The following is a 17,123-nucleotide window of genomic DNA, read 5'->3' as shown; positions in this document are numbered from 1 at the left end:
TTCTGCCCTAGGGCACCGTGGGCTGGCCACCAACACAAGTCAGCAAATAAATGATAGCCTTGGCTCTGGCATACATTTGGTCTTTCGTTTGTTGTCAACTAGTCAAATCAGATGGGTCATCATGCCAGGAAAGCAAAGCCTCTTATTTATTTATTTATTTATTTTTTCAGCACATTTATGTGCCACACCACTCCTAGGAACCTAAGAATGTTGTGGCTATTACTCCTTTGTGCCAGTTTCTTTCTGGCCTGTTGGTGCCAGCAAATCCCTCCTTCAAAACAGGCTGCTCCCACCTCTGCCTCACCGTTTTCTCTGTGGCAGCCCCAGGTCAGGCGATGGAGCCCCAGCCTGGTCAGGCCCGACTGCCTGCTCCCACCACTGCCCCGGTATGGCCATGTGGGGAAAAACCTCAGAGTAGCAGAGAAGGGGACCTGGGAGGATGTAGTTTGGCCTCCTTATTACAAAGACAAAAAAACCGAGGTCCAGGGAAGGGAAGGGGCTTGGTGGAGGCTACTTGGATTTACACCAGAGCTGGGGCTGGACCCCAAACCTCTACTTCAGGCTCTCTTGCATCACCCTGCCTCAACATAAAACATAAAGATGGCACAAAATTGGTAAGGTTTGAGTTCTCCTTCCTTTCTCCCTCATTTTAGTTCTTGTGAAGGTGGAATATTCAACAGATTTCCATAAATGCTAAGAAAATTAAATCTATGAAAAACATGCTCTTTCCTAGCACTCTCCTAGACCCAGCATACTGACTTCCTTGACTATCTGGGTAGGTTTTCAGTGTTAGAAAACCATACAACACGAAGTAGCAGCCAACATCCCACCTGCTTCCAGTGACTCTGCAGGCAGTTTTCTGGGCCTCAGGCCCTTCCTGCCCAGGAAGCCCCAGTGCCTGGGGTTCCTAGTGTGGACCAAGCTCACTGACTCCAGGACACAGTCTTAGCTGCTGCTGGTTCTGTCCTGGGGGGGGGGGGGGGGGCTGGGAAGGAGGGCTCTACCACTGGGCACAACTTGACCCCAGGCTCTCAGAAGTTAGCAGTGTCTGGGAGCACCCTGCACAGGTCTCTCTGGGGAATCCTGGGGGTGCTGGGCAGCCTGTCCCAAGAGCTACAGGAAGGGGCCTCATCTCAGCTCCCAGGACATCCCAGCTTCTGGTCCGTATGTGCTCTGTCCCCGTGGGGCCTTCTCTCTGTCCACTCTCACCTGGCAAACTTCTTTTGCTCAGAACTATGAGTCAAAGTCCCTGTCCCTGGGGTCCCTCAGCCTCCCAGGGTCTCTTGGGAAGTGGACAGCTGCAAGGACCAAGGTAAGCCTGAAAGCTTGGGGACACCATGTAGGGTTGCAGCTGTGGCCACGTGGCAGGCGAAGCACAGCCTCGGTCATGGTCAGCAGTGGAACGCGGGCCTCACCAAACAACTGACTTCACAGGAGACAGAGCCAGCCTCCTGATCCGGTTCCCTGGAGGGTTCTGTCTGAGCGGAACTTCTCCTAACAGGGCACAAAGGGGCTTTCTTTGCTGTGGCATGCCCCAATCGTCTCATTTCTCTTGTTGAGATGGGACAGATCCCTGCAGCCTCCTGGCCTATGGGTTATGCTCCTGTATTTCCTAGTTCCAGCTGCAATGGGTACAAGCAGCCGGCTGTCCAGGCAGGATGGCACTTGTTGCCAGGGTGCTGTCCACGACGAGGGCAGCACCTGTCACCCCGCAGCCAGAAAGCAGCTGGGGGTCTTAAGTTGCCCTCAATGTGAGGCCACTAGTGCTCTGTTTCATACATCCCAGGGTCTCCTGCATTCTTTGCTGGTCTCCGCTTTTGAAACTTGAGCCTCTTTGTAGCGAACGCAATTTTAGAAAATCACCACCTCTTAAAGACCCAGACGGAAAGCTCTCTACATGCATTGTGGCTTAGCGCTAGGTTGGGCAGCATTGGGGGATGGCTGTCCATGGTGAGTGGCAGTTGCTACAACCTGTCTTCCCAAGGAATCCTAACGCCTACTGGCATCAATTCCTCATTTTTCAGGTTCTGCTTTTGTTTTGCTGTGTGACTTACTGTGAGCAGCAGTGCCTGACATTCAGGAAATTGTTCTGAGTATGTGCACGCATGCATATGCCAGACTCTAGGAAATGCCACGAGGAAATGTTTACCAGGAAAAAAATGAGACAGGAAATAGGCCAGCTTTTAAAGAGGAGATTATGTGCGTAACCCCGAAATCACGAGATGCATTCTGCTTCTCATCTCCTCCCTGAAACCCCCATCCACTCATCAAGCCCCATCCTGGAGAGTAAGGTACCTCCAGGTGATGTGAACTCTGCTCTGGTGGAGGGGCTGCACTGGGCCTGGGTCCACAAAGGGTGACTCAGGCTCTATAACCCAGTTCCCACCTGGGCCTGCTGTTTTTTGAACTACGTGACATTGTTAGTATTAGACCATTTTTGACATACAAGAATGGCCATTTTTTTAGGGTCCAACCTAGTATCTAAAGATGGTTTGATAAATAAAATTTAAAAAATCTTTTCATTTAAAAATATACATTTATAGAAGTCATGGTGGTTTTTTTCTTCAGCATTTCCTCAAAGTGTACGCCTAAGCTTTGAGAATTCCAGAACCAGTATCACCTTCTGGAAAAAAGTTGAAGGCCTCATCCGACCAAGGACCCCTGCCAAGTAATCTGCTTCAGTGACGGTTTCAAACAGCTTTAGGTAGCAACTTCCCACTTTTAAGTTCTAATGCTGGTGTCCATTAAAGACACAAGTACATTTTAAACCTGCTTCTCAACATGTGACCCTTGGGTCATTGACCTCTGCCCTCCCATCCAATCTGGCAGGTGGACCGCACTGATGGGGACTGCATGGTATCTGGGAAAGCTGATGGTGGCCCATGGAAATACGGCTCATGATGGAAACATGAACACAGGTGATTACAAGCACAACGTAGAAGAATAAAACTTGGTACCTTCCTCTCGCCACAGAATGTTTGCAACTACAGCGTCAGAGAATCAGGAGACCGGGAACATGATTGAGGGAAGGAAAAAAGAACAAAGCAATGTCAGCAGTTTACTGTAGTGATTCCTTTCAGGGATGGTTGGCTACCTAATCCTTCGTGTATGGAGTCTGCCCCACTCACTGCCACGCAGCAGCCCTCTGATGGGACTCTGGATGTGGACAAAAGTTTCTAGGTCTTAGGACGCTTTCAATTTTTAAATAGTCTCTAAAATCAGGTCCACTAATGGGATCCTCCACTTCTGTGTTTGACAAGGAGAAAGGAACCATTTTCCCAGAGTTGCTGATTACTTCCAAAAGCCAGGCTGATTTTCAGCTAGGATTCTCCAAGGAAGACCATCTGAGACACTATTCTGATGATCTCCTTTGACGATGAAGACTCAGCTTGGAGTCTTTAAACAAGGGCAAGAGATCCTAGCTATCACTTGTGTCCATGGAATCACACCTGCAGAGCCACTTGGGGAATAGTGGCTACCTGGGAGGGCACACAGGTGGGGGATAATCCCTGGAGTCAAGGTTATGTGTGCATGTGTCGCTGGGCCACTTCCTGGGCCACAGTGGTACGTCAGCATGTGATAAAAATCATGAATGGATATCTAGTCTATCATATATGGAATCTGTCTCACTGACTGGTGGGTGGAGAGAAGGAGCACTTTTATGAGTAAGGGGCAGAGGTTCTAATCTATACAGCAAGTAGGAGGCAGAAGCGGGGCTAGGATATATAAGCTTCCTTGTGGTCTTGGGCACTCTCTGCTTCCAGGGACCTTCCCTGTCTGTGTACTACTTAAGGTTGCCAGGGAAGGTCTGCTTACCTCTGGGCACTCCTGCCCCAGCTGTGAGCACAAGAGAATATGGGAGTTTACCCCTGTCTTCAGGGGCTCATGGATGGTGGGTGTGGCCTTGGTTAGTTGGTCCCCTTGCACCCAACACCACCCAAGCAGTGCAATGAGGAGCTCAGAGGCAAGAGTGGACTCACGGGTCTTTCTAGCTGAGTCTTCAATGAAAAGTGAGGAGATATCCTCGTCCACGCCCACTTCGTTTCTGGCGATGCAGGTGTACGCCCCTGTGTCTTCATACCGAACACTGCCGATGTGCAGTTCACTCCCATTGGCTGGAGGAAGGACAGTGCTCAAGATGGTCTGCTTAGCTGGGATCTCCCCCCCCACCATCTCCCTTTTATCCAGAGTGGTGACATTAAAAACACAGGCCCTCAGCAGGGATGCGGGCAACCAACATCCATGATACATGCCCAGAAAGGGCTCGATCAGCTGAACTAAGCTGAGGCTGACTTGGGACCAGATTGACAGCTTATCATCTTTGCACTCAAAAAGCCCACAAGATCTGTGTGAGTGCAGGTAGCAGGAGAATTTGGGGAGACACTTGTTCACTCCTGACACATCTGACTTAGAAATAAATCATGTCTCTCATTTCACTGGAGAAAGTGTCAGCTTGAACTTGACGGGAAGAGCAGAGAGGCACTGAGGGCAGTTCTTACCTAATAGGGAAAGCTGTTTCGACATCTGGGTTGAGACATCCATGCCATTTTTCAGCCAAGTGATTCTAGGCATAGGAATGCCCTCTGCATGACATCTCAGACTGGCTGCCACTCCGGGCTCCTGTGCCTGGGTCTCTGGATACACGCGGATGACTGGTGGCACTGTGGATGAGTTCTGGTCAGGGCTCTAACCTGGCCTTGGGCCCGTGCTCTGGCCCCATACCTGCTCCCGAGGGTGAACCGAGATGCAGCTCTGGAGTTCTCTTTGTAACTAGCTCATAGTCATCCTGTTCAGCAGCTCAAGCCCTCAAAGAAAGGACTATAAAATGAATTCTAAGCAATAAACATGTCAGGCTTTGTGCCCTATAATTCATGGCTTTCACCATTATCCTAAATATGATCAGAAAGACATCCAGATATTGAATGCTGTTCAGCTGCCACATGTGAAGAGCAACAGCCACTGCACATTTATTTCTGAATGAATAAAATTCAGATATATTATTTCTGTTATTGGAAAGACATTGGACAGGGGCTTAATTATTTGCAGGAAGTGCTTCACAAAGCATTTATGGTCAATGACTGGCAAGGCTACTAATTACATCACTACTCTGGGGAAATCCTTTGATTTTCCTGTGAACCACTGTTATTTCCCCACTTCTCACCCCCCACAACATGGGTGAAAGGGAAGTGTGCCCTCCTTGGCTCATCCATGAGCCCTGGCAGCCAAGTTTAGGGCTGAGGATGTGACCTGGCCCACTCATGGGTGAGGGGGAAGGAGCAAGATGGCTGAGGAGTAGAAGACCAAGCTTATCATCAGGTACTACGAGTTCAGCTAGACAGTTATCACACCATCCTGAACACCTACAAACTCAACAGGAGAAGAGAAGAGAAGAGCAGCAATTCTAGGAACAGAAAACCGACCACTTTCCAGAAGGTAGGACGTGCAGAAAAGTGAATCCAGAGAGACAGGAAGATAGACCGTGGGGGTGGGGGGTGGTCTGGCTTACGGCAAGTGGTAGAGCAGCCAAGCACAAAATCTGAACTTTTAGAAGTCTGCTCCACTGAGGGGTGTTGCTCCAGAGGCTAAGCAAGGTGGGGGGAGCCCGTGCAGGGACAGTGTGGTCTCCAGACCCATGGAGACACAAAAAGACCAGGGGTGTCTGAGTGTGGCAGACCTCCCAGGTATTGGAGGGGGGAAGCCAACAACAGAGATGGAGCTGAGGAGTAGGCTCTCGACTCAGGGTTACCTTAAACTGTGATTGAAGGCATAGTCAGGCCACTGCTCTTCGAGCAGGGATCCCTCCAAAGTAGCAGATCCAGGGAGATCCCCTCCTTCCTCCTCCAGGAGGAGTGGTACAGGAGTGCTGCAGGAATTGGCTGGGTTTAGAGACTCCAAATGGGGCCATGTGCCAGAGACAGAAATTCTTGGTCATAGGCTGGGTGAGCTTGGAGTGTGGCTGGAGACCAGGGAGACAGGAGGGATTGACTTTTCTCTCTGAGGGCACACTGAAGAGTGAGGCCCCAATATCTTAGCTCCTATAGGGCCAGAGATTGGGAGGCTGCCATTTTTATTCCTGTCCTCCAGAGTTCTATGGGAAGTGTTCAGGGAACAAAAGCTCCAAGAGTGAACCCGAGCAGATTACGTAGCCTGGTCCCGTGGCAAGGGTGGTACAATTTCACCTTGGGCAAAGACATTTGTGAATCACTGCAACAGGCCCCTCCCCCAGAAGATCAGCAAGAACATCCAGCCAAGACCAAGTTAACTGAGCAATGAGAACTGCAGAACTCCAGAGCTAGGGGAAAGCAACACATAGAATTCATGGCTTTCCCCCCATGATCCTTTAGTCTTTCAAAGTTAAATTTTTAAAATTTTCTTATTCTATTTTTTAATTTCCCCCCTTTCTTAATTTTTAAGCTAAAATAGCTTATCTTATCAATACCGTTTTAAAAATCATTTTAAAATTTTCATTGTTATAGTCATATTTTATACCTTCATTGTATTTAACCTTATTTTTTGTATACATATAGGTTTTTTTTCTTTAAAATTTTGGTATACAATTTCTTCTAATAGATCAAAATATACCCTAAATCTAGCACATGGCTTTGTTCTAGTCTCTAGCCTGATCACATTTTTCCCTTTTTTCCACCAACTTCTTATCAATTCAATTTTAGACTCTTTTTAAATTTTCATCTTTACAGTCATATTCTATTCATAGTGTCTACCCTGGGGCGGCTGGGTGGCTCAGTGGGTTAAACCCTTCATAGTGTCTACACTTATTTTAGTATGTATGTATGTATGTATGTATATATGTGTATGTGTGTGTGTGTGTGTGTATATATATATTTCTTTCTTTCTTTCTTTAAAATGTTTGGAGGTACTTTCTTCTAACAGACCAAAATACACCAAAAATCAAGTGTGTAGCTCTGTTCTATTCACCAGTCTAATATATATATATATGTGTGTGTGTGTGTGTGTGTGTATGTATGTGTGTATATATATATATATATATATATATATATATATTTTCATTTCTCCCCCTTTTCTCTCCCCCCGGTTTCAGGGCTCTCCTGACTTGGTTAGTGCATATTTTTCTGGGGTCATTACTACCCTTTTAATATTTTGTTCTCTCATTCATATATTCTTACCTGGATTAAGTGACAAGGCAGAAAAACTCACCACAAAAAAAACGAACAAGAGGAAGTACCAATGGCTAGTGACTTAATCAATATGGACATTAGTAATATGTCAGAACTAGAGTTTAGAATGACGATTATCAAAGTGCTAGCTGGGCTTGAAAAAAGCACGGAAGATGTTAGAGAAGCCCTCTCTGGAGAAATAAAAGAACTAAGATCTAACCAAATTGAAATAAAAAAAGCTATTAATGAGATGCAATAAAAAAATGGAGGCTCTTACAGCTAGGATAAATGAGACAGAAGAGAGAATTAGTGATATAGAAGACCAAATGATAGAGAATAAAGAAGCTGAGCAAAAGAGAGACAAACAATTACTGGACCATGAGGGGAGAATTCAAGAGTAAGTGATAGCATAAGACGAAACAGTATTTGAATAATTGAGATCCCAGAAGAAGAAGAAAGAGAGAGAGAGGGGAAGAAGGCATATTGGAACAAATTATAGCAGAGAATTTCCCTAATTTGACAAAGGGAACAAGCATCAAAATCCAGGAGGCTCAGAGAGCCCCCCTCAAAATCAATAAAAATAGGTCCACACCCCATCATCTAATAGTAAAACTTACAAGTCTCAGTGACAAAGAGAAAATCCTGAAAGCAGCTCAGGACAAGAGGTCTGTAACATACATGGTAGAAATATTAGATTGGTAACAGACCTATCCACAGACACCTGGCAGGCCAGAAAGGACTGGCATGATATATTCAGAGCACTAAATGAGCAAACGATGCAGCCAAGAATACTATATCCAGCTAGGCTGTCATTGAAAATAGAAGGAGAGAGAAAAAGCTTCCAGGACAAACAAAAATTAAAAGAATTTGCAAACACCAAACCAGCCCTACAGGAAATGTTGAAAGGGGTCCTCTAAGCAAAGAGAGAGCCTAAAAGTAACAGACCAGAAAGGAACAGAGACAGTATACAGTAATAGTCACTTTACAGACAATACAATGGCACTGAATTCATATCTTTCAAGAGTTACCCTGAATGTAAATGGGCAAAATGCCCCAATCAAGAGACACAGAGTAACAGAATGGATTAAAAAGAGAGAGAGAGAGAGAGATCCATAAATATGCTCTCTACAAAAAACTCATTTTAGATCCAAAGACATCTCCAGATATAAAGTGAGGGGGTGGAAAACCATTTACCATGCTAAAGGACATCAAACAAAAGCTAGGGTGGCAATCCTTATATCAGGCAAATTAAATTTTCAACCAAAGACTGTAATAAGAGATAAGGAAGGACACTCTTTCATACTTAAAGGGTCTGTTCAACAAGAAGGTCTAACAATTTTAAATATCTATGCCTTTGACATGGGAGCAGCCAATTATATAAACCAATTAATAACAAAATCAAAGAAACACATCAACAAAAATACAATAATAGTACAGGACTTTAACACCCCCTTACTGAAATGGACAGATCATCAAAGCAAAAGATCAACAAGGAAATAAAGGCTTTAAATGCCACACGTGACCAGAAGGATATCACAGATATATTTAGAACATTCCATCCTAAAGCAACAGAATACACATTCTTCTCTAGTGCACATGGAACATTCTCCAGAATAGATCACATCCTGAGTCACAAATCAGGTCTCAACTGGTACCAAAAGATTGGGATCATTCCCTGCATATTTTCAGACCACAATGCTTTGAAACTAGAACTCAATCACAAGAGGAAAGTTGGAAAGAACTCAAATACACGGAGGCTAAAGAGCATCCTACCAAAGAATGAATGGGCCAACCAGGAAATTAAAGAAGAACTGAAAAAATTCATGGAAACAAATGAAAATGAAACACAACTGTTCAAAATCTTTGGGACAAAGCAAAGGCAGTCCTGAGAGGAAAGAATACAGCGATATAAGCCTTTCTCAAGAAACAAGAAGGGTCTCAAGTACACAACCTAATCCTACACCTAACAGCTGGAAAAAGAACAGCAAAGAAAGACTAAACCCAGCAGGAGAGCAATAATAAAGATCAGAGCAGAAATCAATGAAATAGAAACACAAAGAACCATAGAATAAATAAACAAAAGTAAGAGCTGGTTCTTTGAAATAATTAATAAGATTGATAAACCCTTGACCAGACTTATCAAAAAGAAAAGAGAAAGGACCCAAGTAAATAAAATCATGATGAAAGAGTAGAGATCACAACCAACACCAAAGAAATACAAACAATTACAAGAACATATTATGAGCAATAATACACCAGCAAATATGGCAATCTGGAAGAAATGGATGCATTCCTAGAGATGTATAAGCCACCAAAACTGAAACAGAGAAAAATAGAAAACCTGTACAGACACATAACTGGCAAAGAAATTGAAGAAGTCATCAAAAATCTCCCAACAAACAAGAGTCTAGGGCCAGATGGCTTCCCAGGGGAATTCTACAAAACACTTAGAGAAGAATTAATTATCTATTCTCCTGAAACTGTTCCAAAAAATAGAAATGGAAGAAAAACTCCCAAACTCATTTTAGGAGGCCAGTATTCCCTTGATCCCCAAACCAGACAAAGACCCCACAAAAAGAATTACAGACCAATATTCCTGAAGAGACACATGCAAAAATTCTCCCCAAAATACTAGCCAATAGTATCCAACAGTACATTAACAGTACATTATTCACCATGACCAAGTAGGATTTATTCCTGGGCTACAAGGTTGGTTCGACATCCACAAATCAATCAATGTGATACAATACATTAATAAAAGAAAGCACCAGAACCAAATGATACTCTTAATAGATGCAGAAAAAGCATCTGACAAAGTACAGCATCCTTTCTTGATCAAAACTCTTCACAGTGTAGGCATAGAGGGTACACATATCACTCAATATCATCAAAGCCATCTATGAAAAACCCACAGCAAATATCATTCTCAATGGGGAAAAATGGAGAGCTTTCCCCCCTAAGGTCAAGAACACAGCAGGGATGTCCACTATCATCATGGGTGTTCAACATAGTGATAGAAGTTGTAGCCTCAGCAATCAGACAGCAAAAGGAAATAAAAGGCATCTGAATCAGCAAGGAAGAAGTCAAACTCTCACTCTTTGCAGATGATATGATACTTGATGTGGAAATCCCAAAAGACTCCACCCCAACACTGCTAGAACTCACACAGGAATTCAGTAAAGTGTCAGGATATAAAATCAATGCTCAGAAAACAGTTGCATTTCTAGACACCAACAACAAGACAGAAGGAAGAGAAATTAAGGAGTCAATCTCATTTACAACTGCACCCAAAAATGTAAGATATCGAGGAATAAATCTAACCAAAGAGGCAAAGAATCTGTACTCAGAAAACTAGAGAATACTCATGAAAGAAATTGAGGAAGCCACAAAGAAATGGAAAAATGTTCCATGCTCATGGATTGGAAGAACAAATGCTATGAAAATGTCTATGCTACCTAGAGCAATCTACATGTTTAATGCAATCCCTGTCAAAATACCATCAACTTCTTTCACAGAGCAGGAACAAATAATCCTAAATTTGTATGGAACCAAAAAGATCTCGAATAGCCAGAGGAATGTTGAAAAAGAGAACCAAAGCTGGTGGCATACCAATTCCAGACTTCAAGCTCTGTTACAAAGCTGTCATCATCAAGACAGTAGGGTACTGGCACAAAAACAGACACATAAATGAATGGAACAGAACAGAGATCCTAGAAATGGACCCTCAACTCTATGGTCAACTAATCTTTGACAAAGCAGGAAAGAATGTCCAAAGGAAAAAAGACAGTCTCTTCAACAAATGGTGTTGGGAAAATTGGACAGCCATATGCAAAAGAATGAAACTGGACCATTTCCTTATACCACACACAAAGATAGACTCAGCATGGAGAAAAGACCTCAATACGAGACAGGAATCCATCAAAGTCCTAGAGGAGAACACAGGCAGCAACCTCTTTGACCTCAGCCACAGCAACTTCTTTCTAGAAACATCACTGAAGGCAAGGGAAGCAAGGGCAAAAGTGAACTATTGGGACTTCATGAAGATCAAAAGCTTGTGCACAGCCAAGGAAATAGTCAACAAAACCAAAAGACAACTGACAGAATGGGAGAAGAGATTTGCAAAAGTGAACTATTGGGACTTCATGAAGATCAAAAGCTGTGCACAGCAAAGGAAACAGTCAACAAAACCAAAGGACAACTGACAGAATGGGAGAAGAGATTTGCAAATGACAGATCAACAGCTAGTATCCAAAATCTATAAAGAATTTATCGAATTCAACACCCAAAGAACAAATAATCCAATCAAGAAATGGGCCAAAGACATGAACAGACATTTCTGCAAAGGAGACATCCAGATGGCCAACAGATACATGAATAAGTGCTCAACATCACTCGGCATCATGGAAATACAAATTAAAACCACAGTGAGATACCACCCCATAGCAGTCAGGATAGCAAAAATTAACAAGTCAGGAAATGACAGTGTTGGTGGAGAAAGGGGAACCCTCCTACAGTGTTGGTGGGAATGCAAGTTGGTGCAGCCACTCTGGAAAACAGTATGGAGGTTCCTCAAAAAGTTGAAAATAGAGCTACTCTATGACTCAGGAAATAACTACTGATTATTTACCCCAAAGATACAAATGTAGTGATCCAAAGGGGCATGTGCACCCGAATGTTTATAGCAGCAATGTCCACAATAGCAAAACTATGGGAAGAGCCCAGATGTCCATCAACAGATGAATGGATAAAGAAGGTGTGGTATATACATACAATGGAGTACTATGCAGCCATCAAAAGAAATGAAATCCGCCATTTGCAACGACATGGATGGAACTAGAGGGTATCATGCTAAGCGAAATAAGTCAATCAGAGAAAGACAATTATTATATGATCTCTCTGGTATCAGGAATTTGAGAAGCAAGGTTGGGGGTCGTGGGGAGTAGGGAGGGAAAAAATTAAACAAGAATGGATTGGGAGGGAGACAAACTGTAAGAGACTCTTACTCTCATGAAACAAACTGAGAGTTGTTGGGTGTTTGGAGGGGGTAGGAATAGGGTGGCTGGGTTATGGAAGTTGGGGATAGTATGTGCTATGGTGTTATGAAATGTGTAAGCCTGATGATTAACAGACCTGTACCCCAGGGCAAATAATACATTATATCTTAATTTAAAAAGAAGAAGAAGAAGAACATGGGTGGACAAGGTGTCTCCACTCACCACAGATCTCTGACCTTTCTTATTTGGGCCATCTGGGGGGAGGGGTGTGCCTGAAGAAAGTAAAGATTGCTAGGAAGATCTTTCCTTTTACTCCTAGTTCTGGGCCTAGAAAATAATTATCATTTTCAGTGGAAATGAGGGGTCTTACCTATCCATATATTTTACTCTACATATGTCTAAAATGGTTTCCAATTAGCTTATGTAAAGACACCTGGATATTCCACTCAACACACACCTTTTGGGAAGGTGGAAAATGGATTCCTTGTGAAGTAGGCCACTACATTTCTCCAAAGGTATCTGGACACTCCTATTATCTGATCAGGCAAAGTGTCCCCATACTTTAGGAGAGAGATTTTTCTTGGGAGCAGAGTAGAACACATTGATGCTTAGGTAGAAGGAGGTACAATTGTTATTCCCAGAAAATGAGCAAGATTTCTAGTGATCTGTGCTTGGGAAGCCTGAGGACTAAGGAAAAACTCCATTGCCTTGTTGTGAGAAGTGGACTGTGCAACTCCTGTCAGAACTCCTTAGGAGAGGGGCACCTGGGTGGCTCAGTGGGTTAAGCCTCTGCCTTCAGCTCAGGTCATGATCTCAGGGTTCTGGGATCGAGCCCCATGTCGGGCTCTCTGCTCGGTGGGGAGCCTGCTTCCTCAGCTCTCTCTGCCTGCCTCTCTGCCTACTTGTGATCTCTCTCTGTCAAATAAATAAATAAATTCTTAAAAAAAAAGAACTCCTTAGGAGGCTGCTAGTGGTCTGATTAGCTCAGTCTGAGTTTCTAATCTTTCCTCTGGTTCACCTATAGGGCAAAGCTAGGGGGCTGAGGAGAAAGTCAAATGGACAATCAGCAAAGGGCATGAACCCACCTTGAAAATATCCCAGAGTTGTTTCTCTAACAAAAACCAGAGGCAACCTATGACAAAGCGCACAGAGACCCAACAAGAACACAATGTGAGTCATTTCCCAGTTTCTCTATTGGTGTTTCTGGGGAAGAGTTCCATGGTGTGACAGAAGAGTCTAGTTGCAGCTCAGGCCACTGGGATGGAGGATGTAAATAGGGCTCTAGCTAAGGCATATCTAGAGGGCTTCTTAGAAGAGGGACATTGATCTCCCTTCTCTGACTCTATTTTGTTCAAAGTGGAAAGGAATAATAACTTATCTAGACAAATTCCCTACACCGTCAGTTTGGAAAAGTCAAGAATGGGGTTCAAGTAGAATAGGTAGTAGTGTTTTGGTCAGGAGGGTGTTATTCAAGGGAACAGAGCTAGAACTGGGGGGTTGAGGAGCACTGGACTGGTGGGGAGTTGGAGAAGATGGTAGAGCATTCTGAGTTCTACAGTGTGGGTGGCCATGACCTGGAAGTTAATCAGCTTGGGCTTTTGCTAGATCACCATTTATTTATACAAGACTGCTTAACACACATAAAGTAGATCTAAAGAGGGTGAGGGAAGAATCAATAAAGAAGCAGAAGTGAATGAATCAGTCAAAAAAGAATGGAATTGACAGATAAATCTAAGTCTGGCTGTATGTATGTATGTGTGTGTATATCTATCTATATATATCTAAATATCAATAAGAGACTAATCTCTGGAAAGTTTGAGCAATTAAAAAAACAGAACATGGAATTAAAAAGTATGAAAATACTATATTCAATTATAGGTAATAAATATGAAAATCCTAATGAAATGGATCACTTAAAAGGAAATTGTAATGATAAAAACTCTCAACAAAGTGGGTCTACGAGGAACATACCACAACATAATAAAGGCCATACATGACAAACCCATAGCAAACATCACACTCAATGGTGAAAAGTTGTGAGCTTTTCCTCTAAGGTGAGTAACAAGACAAGAACACCCACTCTTGCCACTTTTATACAATACAGTACTGGAAGTTCTAGCCATAGCAATTAGGCAAGAAAAAGAAATACAATGCAGCCAAATTGGAAAGAAAGGAGTAAAACTGACACTATCTGCAGATGACATGATATGACATGATATGGAAAACTCTAGACTACACCAAAACCTACTAGAACTGGTAAATGTTTGCAGTAAACTCAAAGCATATAAAATCAACAAACAAATTGGTTCCATTTCAATACACTAATAAGCTATTAGAAAGAGAAATTAAGAAAATAATCCCATTTATGATTGCATCAAAAAAGAATAAAATACCTAGGAATAAACTTAACCAAGGAGGTGAAAGACTTGTACTCTGAAAACTCTAAGCATCTGATTAAAGAAATTGAAGGAGACAAAAATAAATGGAAAGATTCTGTGCTCATGGACTGAGAGAATTAATATTGTTAAAATACCCATACTGCTGTAAGCAATCTACAGATTCACTACAATCCCCAACAAAATGCCAAAGGCATTTTTTGCATAATTAGAACAAAGAATCCTAAAATCTGTATGGACCACAAAAGACCCAAATAGACAAAGCCATCTTGGGAATGAAGAAGAAAACTGAAGGTTTCATACTCCCCGATCTCAAACTATACTATAAAATTATATTAACCAAAATAGTCTGGTACTGGCACAAGAAAGGACACACAAATCAATGGGATAGAACAGAGAGCCCAGGAAAAAACCCCACATATGTAATGGTCAATATATCTATGATAAAGAAAGCAAGAATATACAGTGGGGGAAAAGAGAGTCTCCTCTATAGTGTTGGGAAAACTGGACAGCTACATGCAAAAATTAAATTAAAATTGGTTTAAAGACTCGAATGTAAGACCTAAAACCAAAAAACTCCTAGGAGAAAACATAGGTGGTAAGCTCTTTGACATCAGGCTTAGTGTCTGTTTTTGGACCCATCTCTTCAGACAACAGCAGCAGCAGCCAATATAAATGGGACTACATCAAACTAGAAAGCTTTTGAACAGCAAAGGAAATGATCAACAAATGAAAAGGCAACCTACTGAATGGGAGAAGGTATTTGCAAATCTTATGTCTGCTAAGGAGTTAGTATCCAAAGTAAGTTTAAAGCACCTACACAACTTAACACAAAAAATGCACAAATAACCCAATGAAGAAATGGACAGAGGACTTGAATAGACATTCTTACAAAGACAACATAGAGATCCAACAGGGATATGAAAAGGTTCTCATCATCACTCATCATCAGGGAAAGGCAAAACAGAACCACAATGAGATATCACTTCATACCTGTCAGATTGGCTAATACCAAAAAGACAATAACAAGCATGGGCAAGACTGTAGAAGAAAGAGAACCCTTGTGTACTGTTGGTATGAATATCCATTGATGCAGCCACTGTCAAGAAGATGTGGGTGTTCATCAAAAAGTTGAAAGTTACTGTATGATCCAGCAATTTCACTTCTGGGCATTTATCTGAAGAAAACAAAAACCCCAATCTGAAGACATAAATGCATACTGATGTTCATTACAGCATTAGTTACAAGAGCCAGCATATTAGGCAATCTAAGTAGAATGGAATCATAGAGGAATGGATAAAGGTGATACATACACACACACACATGCACGTGCACACACACACAGTAAAATATTACTCAGCCATAAAAAAGAACGAAATATTACCATTTGTGACATCATTGCAGAACCTAAAGGGTATTACACTAAATAAAGTAAGATTGAAATCCGACAAAGACACATATCGTATGATTTCACTTATACATGGAATCTAAAAAAAACAAAATAAATGAACAAACAAAGCAAAAACAGATTCATAAATACAGGAAAAACACTGTTGGTTACCAGAGGGTGGAGGGGTTGTGGAGTGGGCAGAAGAGGGGATGGGGATGAAGAGGTAGAAACTTCCATTTATAAAACAAGTCAACGAGATGTAATTTATAGCATAGGGAATATAATCAATAATATTGTAACAACCGTGTCTAGTGACAGATGGTAACAATTTATCATTGGCATCATTTCATAATGTACAAATATGCTGAATTATTATGATGCACACCTGAAACTAATAGGATACTGTATGTTGATAATACTTCAACAAGAAGAAAAAGGAAACTTAAAAGTGTGGAGAAGAATTAATCAGGAAGAGAATATTTGAAAAATTTTCAAGTGCTACTTACACTCATGCAAGATGAATGAGTCCTAGAGATCTTCTGCATATCATGAGTCCTATAGTCAAAAATACTGTACTGTACATTTAAAAATCTATTAAGAGTGGGAGATCTCATATGACATGTTTTTATCACAAACAAAAACAAAACAAAGGAACACAAGGAAACTTTTGGAGGTGATAGATATGTGTATTACCTGGATTGTGGCGATGTATCAGGGGTATGTCCCATGTATATGAGTCCCAGTATACAAACTGTATGCATTATGTATGTGGGTTTTTTTTTGTTTGTTTGTTTTGCTTTGTAAATCAATTACACCCCAACAAAGCTGTTAAAAATAGTGCTCCTAGGAGGGGCAGGAGCAAGACAGCAGAGGAATAGCAGATCTAAATTTCATCTGGTTCCAGGAATTCAGCTAGATAATTTTCAAACCATTCTGAACACCTATGAACTCAACAGGAGATAGAACAAAATAGCATCAGCGATTCTATGAACAGAAAAGCGACCGCTTTCTGGAAGTTAAGACGTGCGGAAAAGTGAATCTGAGTTGATATACAGGAAGATAGACTGTGGGGGAGAGGTCTGGCTCCTGGCAAGTGACAGAGCCAAGAAGGACGGGGTCAGAACTTTTAGAAGTCTGCTCTGCTGAAGGACATTGCTCCAGAGGCTAAAGGGGGGTGGCGCCCATGCAGGGACAATGTGGTCTCAGG

General features: G+C 42.3%; 1 protein-coding gene across 3 annotated transcripts in view; it reads right to left on the bottom strand.

The window, feature by feature from the left end:
- Nucleotides 1-17,123, bottom strand: part of FSTL4 (follistatin like 4) — a 672,404-nt gene that overhangs the window by 26,337 nt on the left and 628,944 nt on the right. For all 3 annotated transcript variants that reach the window (XM_046000921.1, XM_046000919.1, XM_046000920.1), the window contains 3 exons: nucleotides 4,500-4,661; nucleotides 3,981-4,115; nucleotides 2,958-2,984 (listed from right to left, as the gene is read on the bottom strand). In XM_046000921.1, coding sequence (XP_045856877.1) covers nucleotides 2,958-2,984; nucleotides 3,981-4,115; nucleotides 4,500-4,661 — 324 coding nt within the window. The remainder of the gene's footprint in view (nucleotides 1-2,957; nucleotides 2,985-3,980; nucleotides 4,116-4,499; nucleotides 4,662-17,123) is intronic.

The sequence above is a fragment of the Meles meles genome, chromosome 3 (assembly GCF_922984935.1).
Source record: "Meles meles chromosome 3, mMelMel3.1 paternal haplotype, whole genome shotgun sequence".
NCBI classification, from domain to species: Eukaryota; Metazoa; Chordata; class Mammalia; order Carnivora; family Mustelidae; genus Meles; species Meles meles.
The sequence above is the reverse complement of the archived record's forward strand: the minus strand, read 5'-3'. Positions and strand labels throughout refer to the sequence as shown.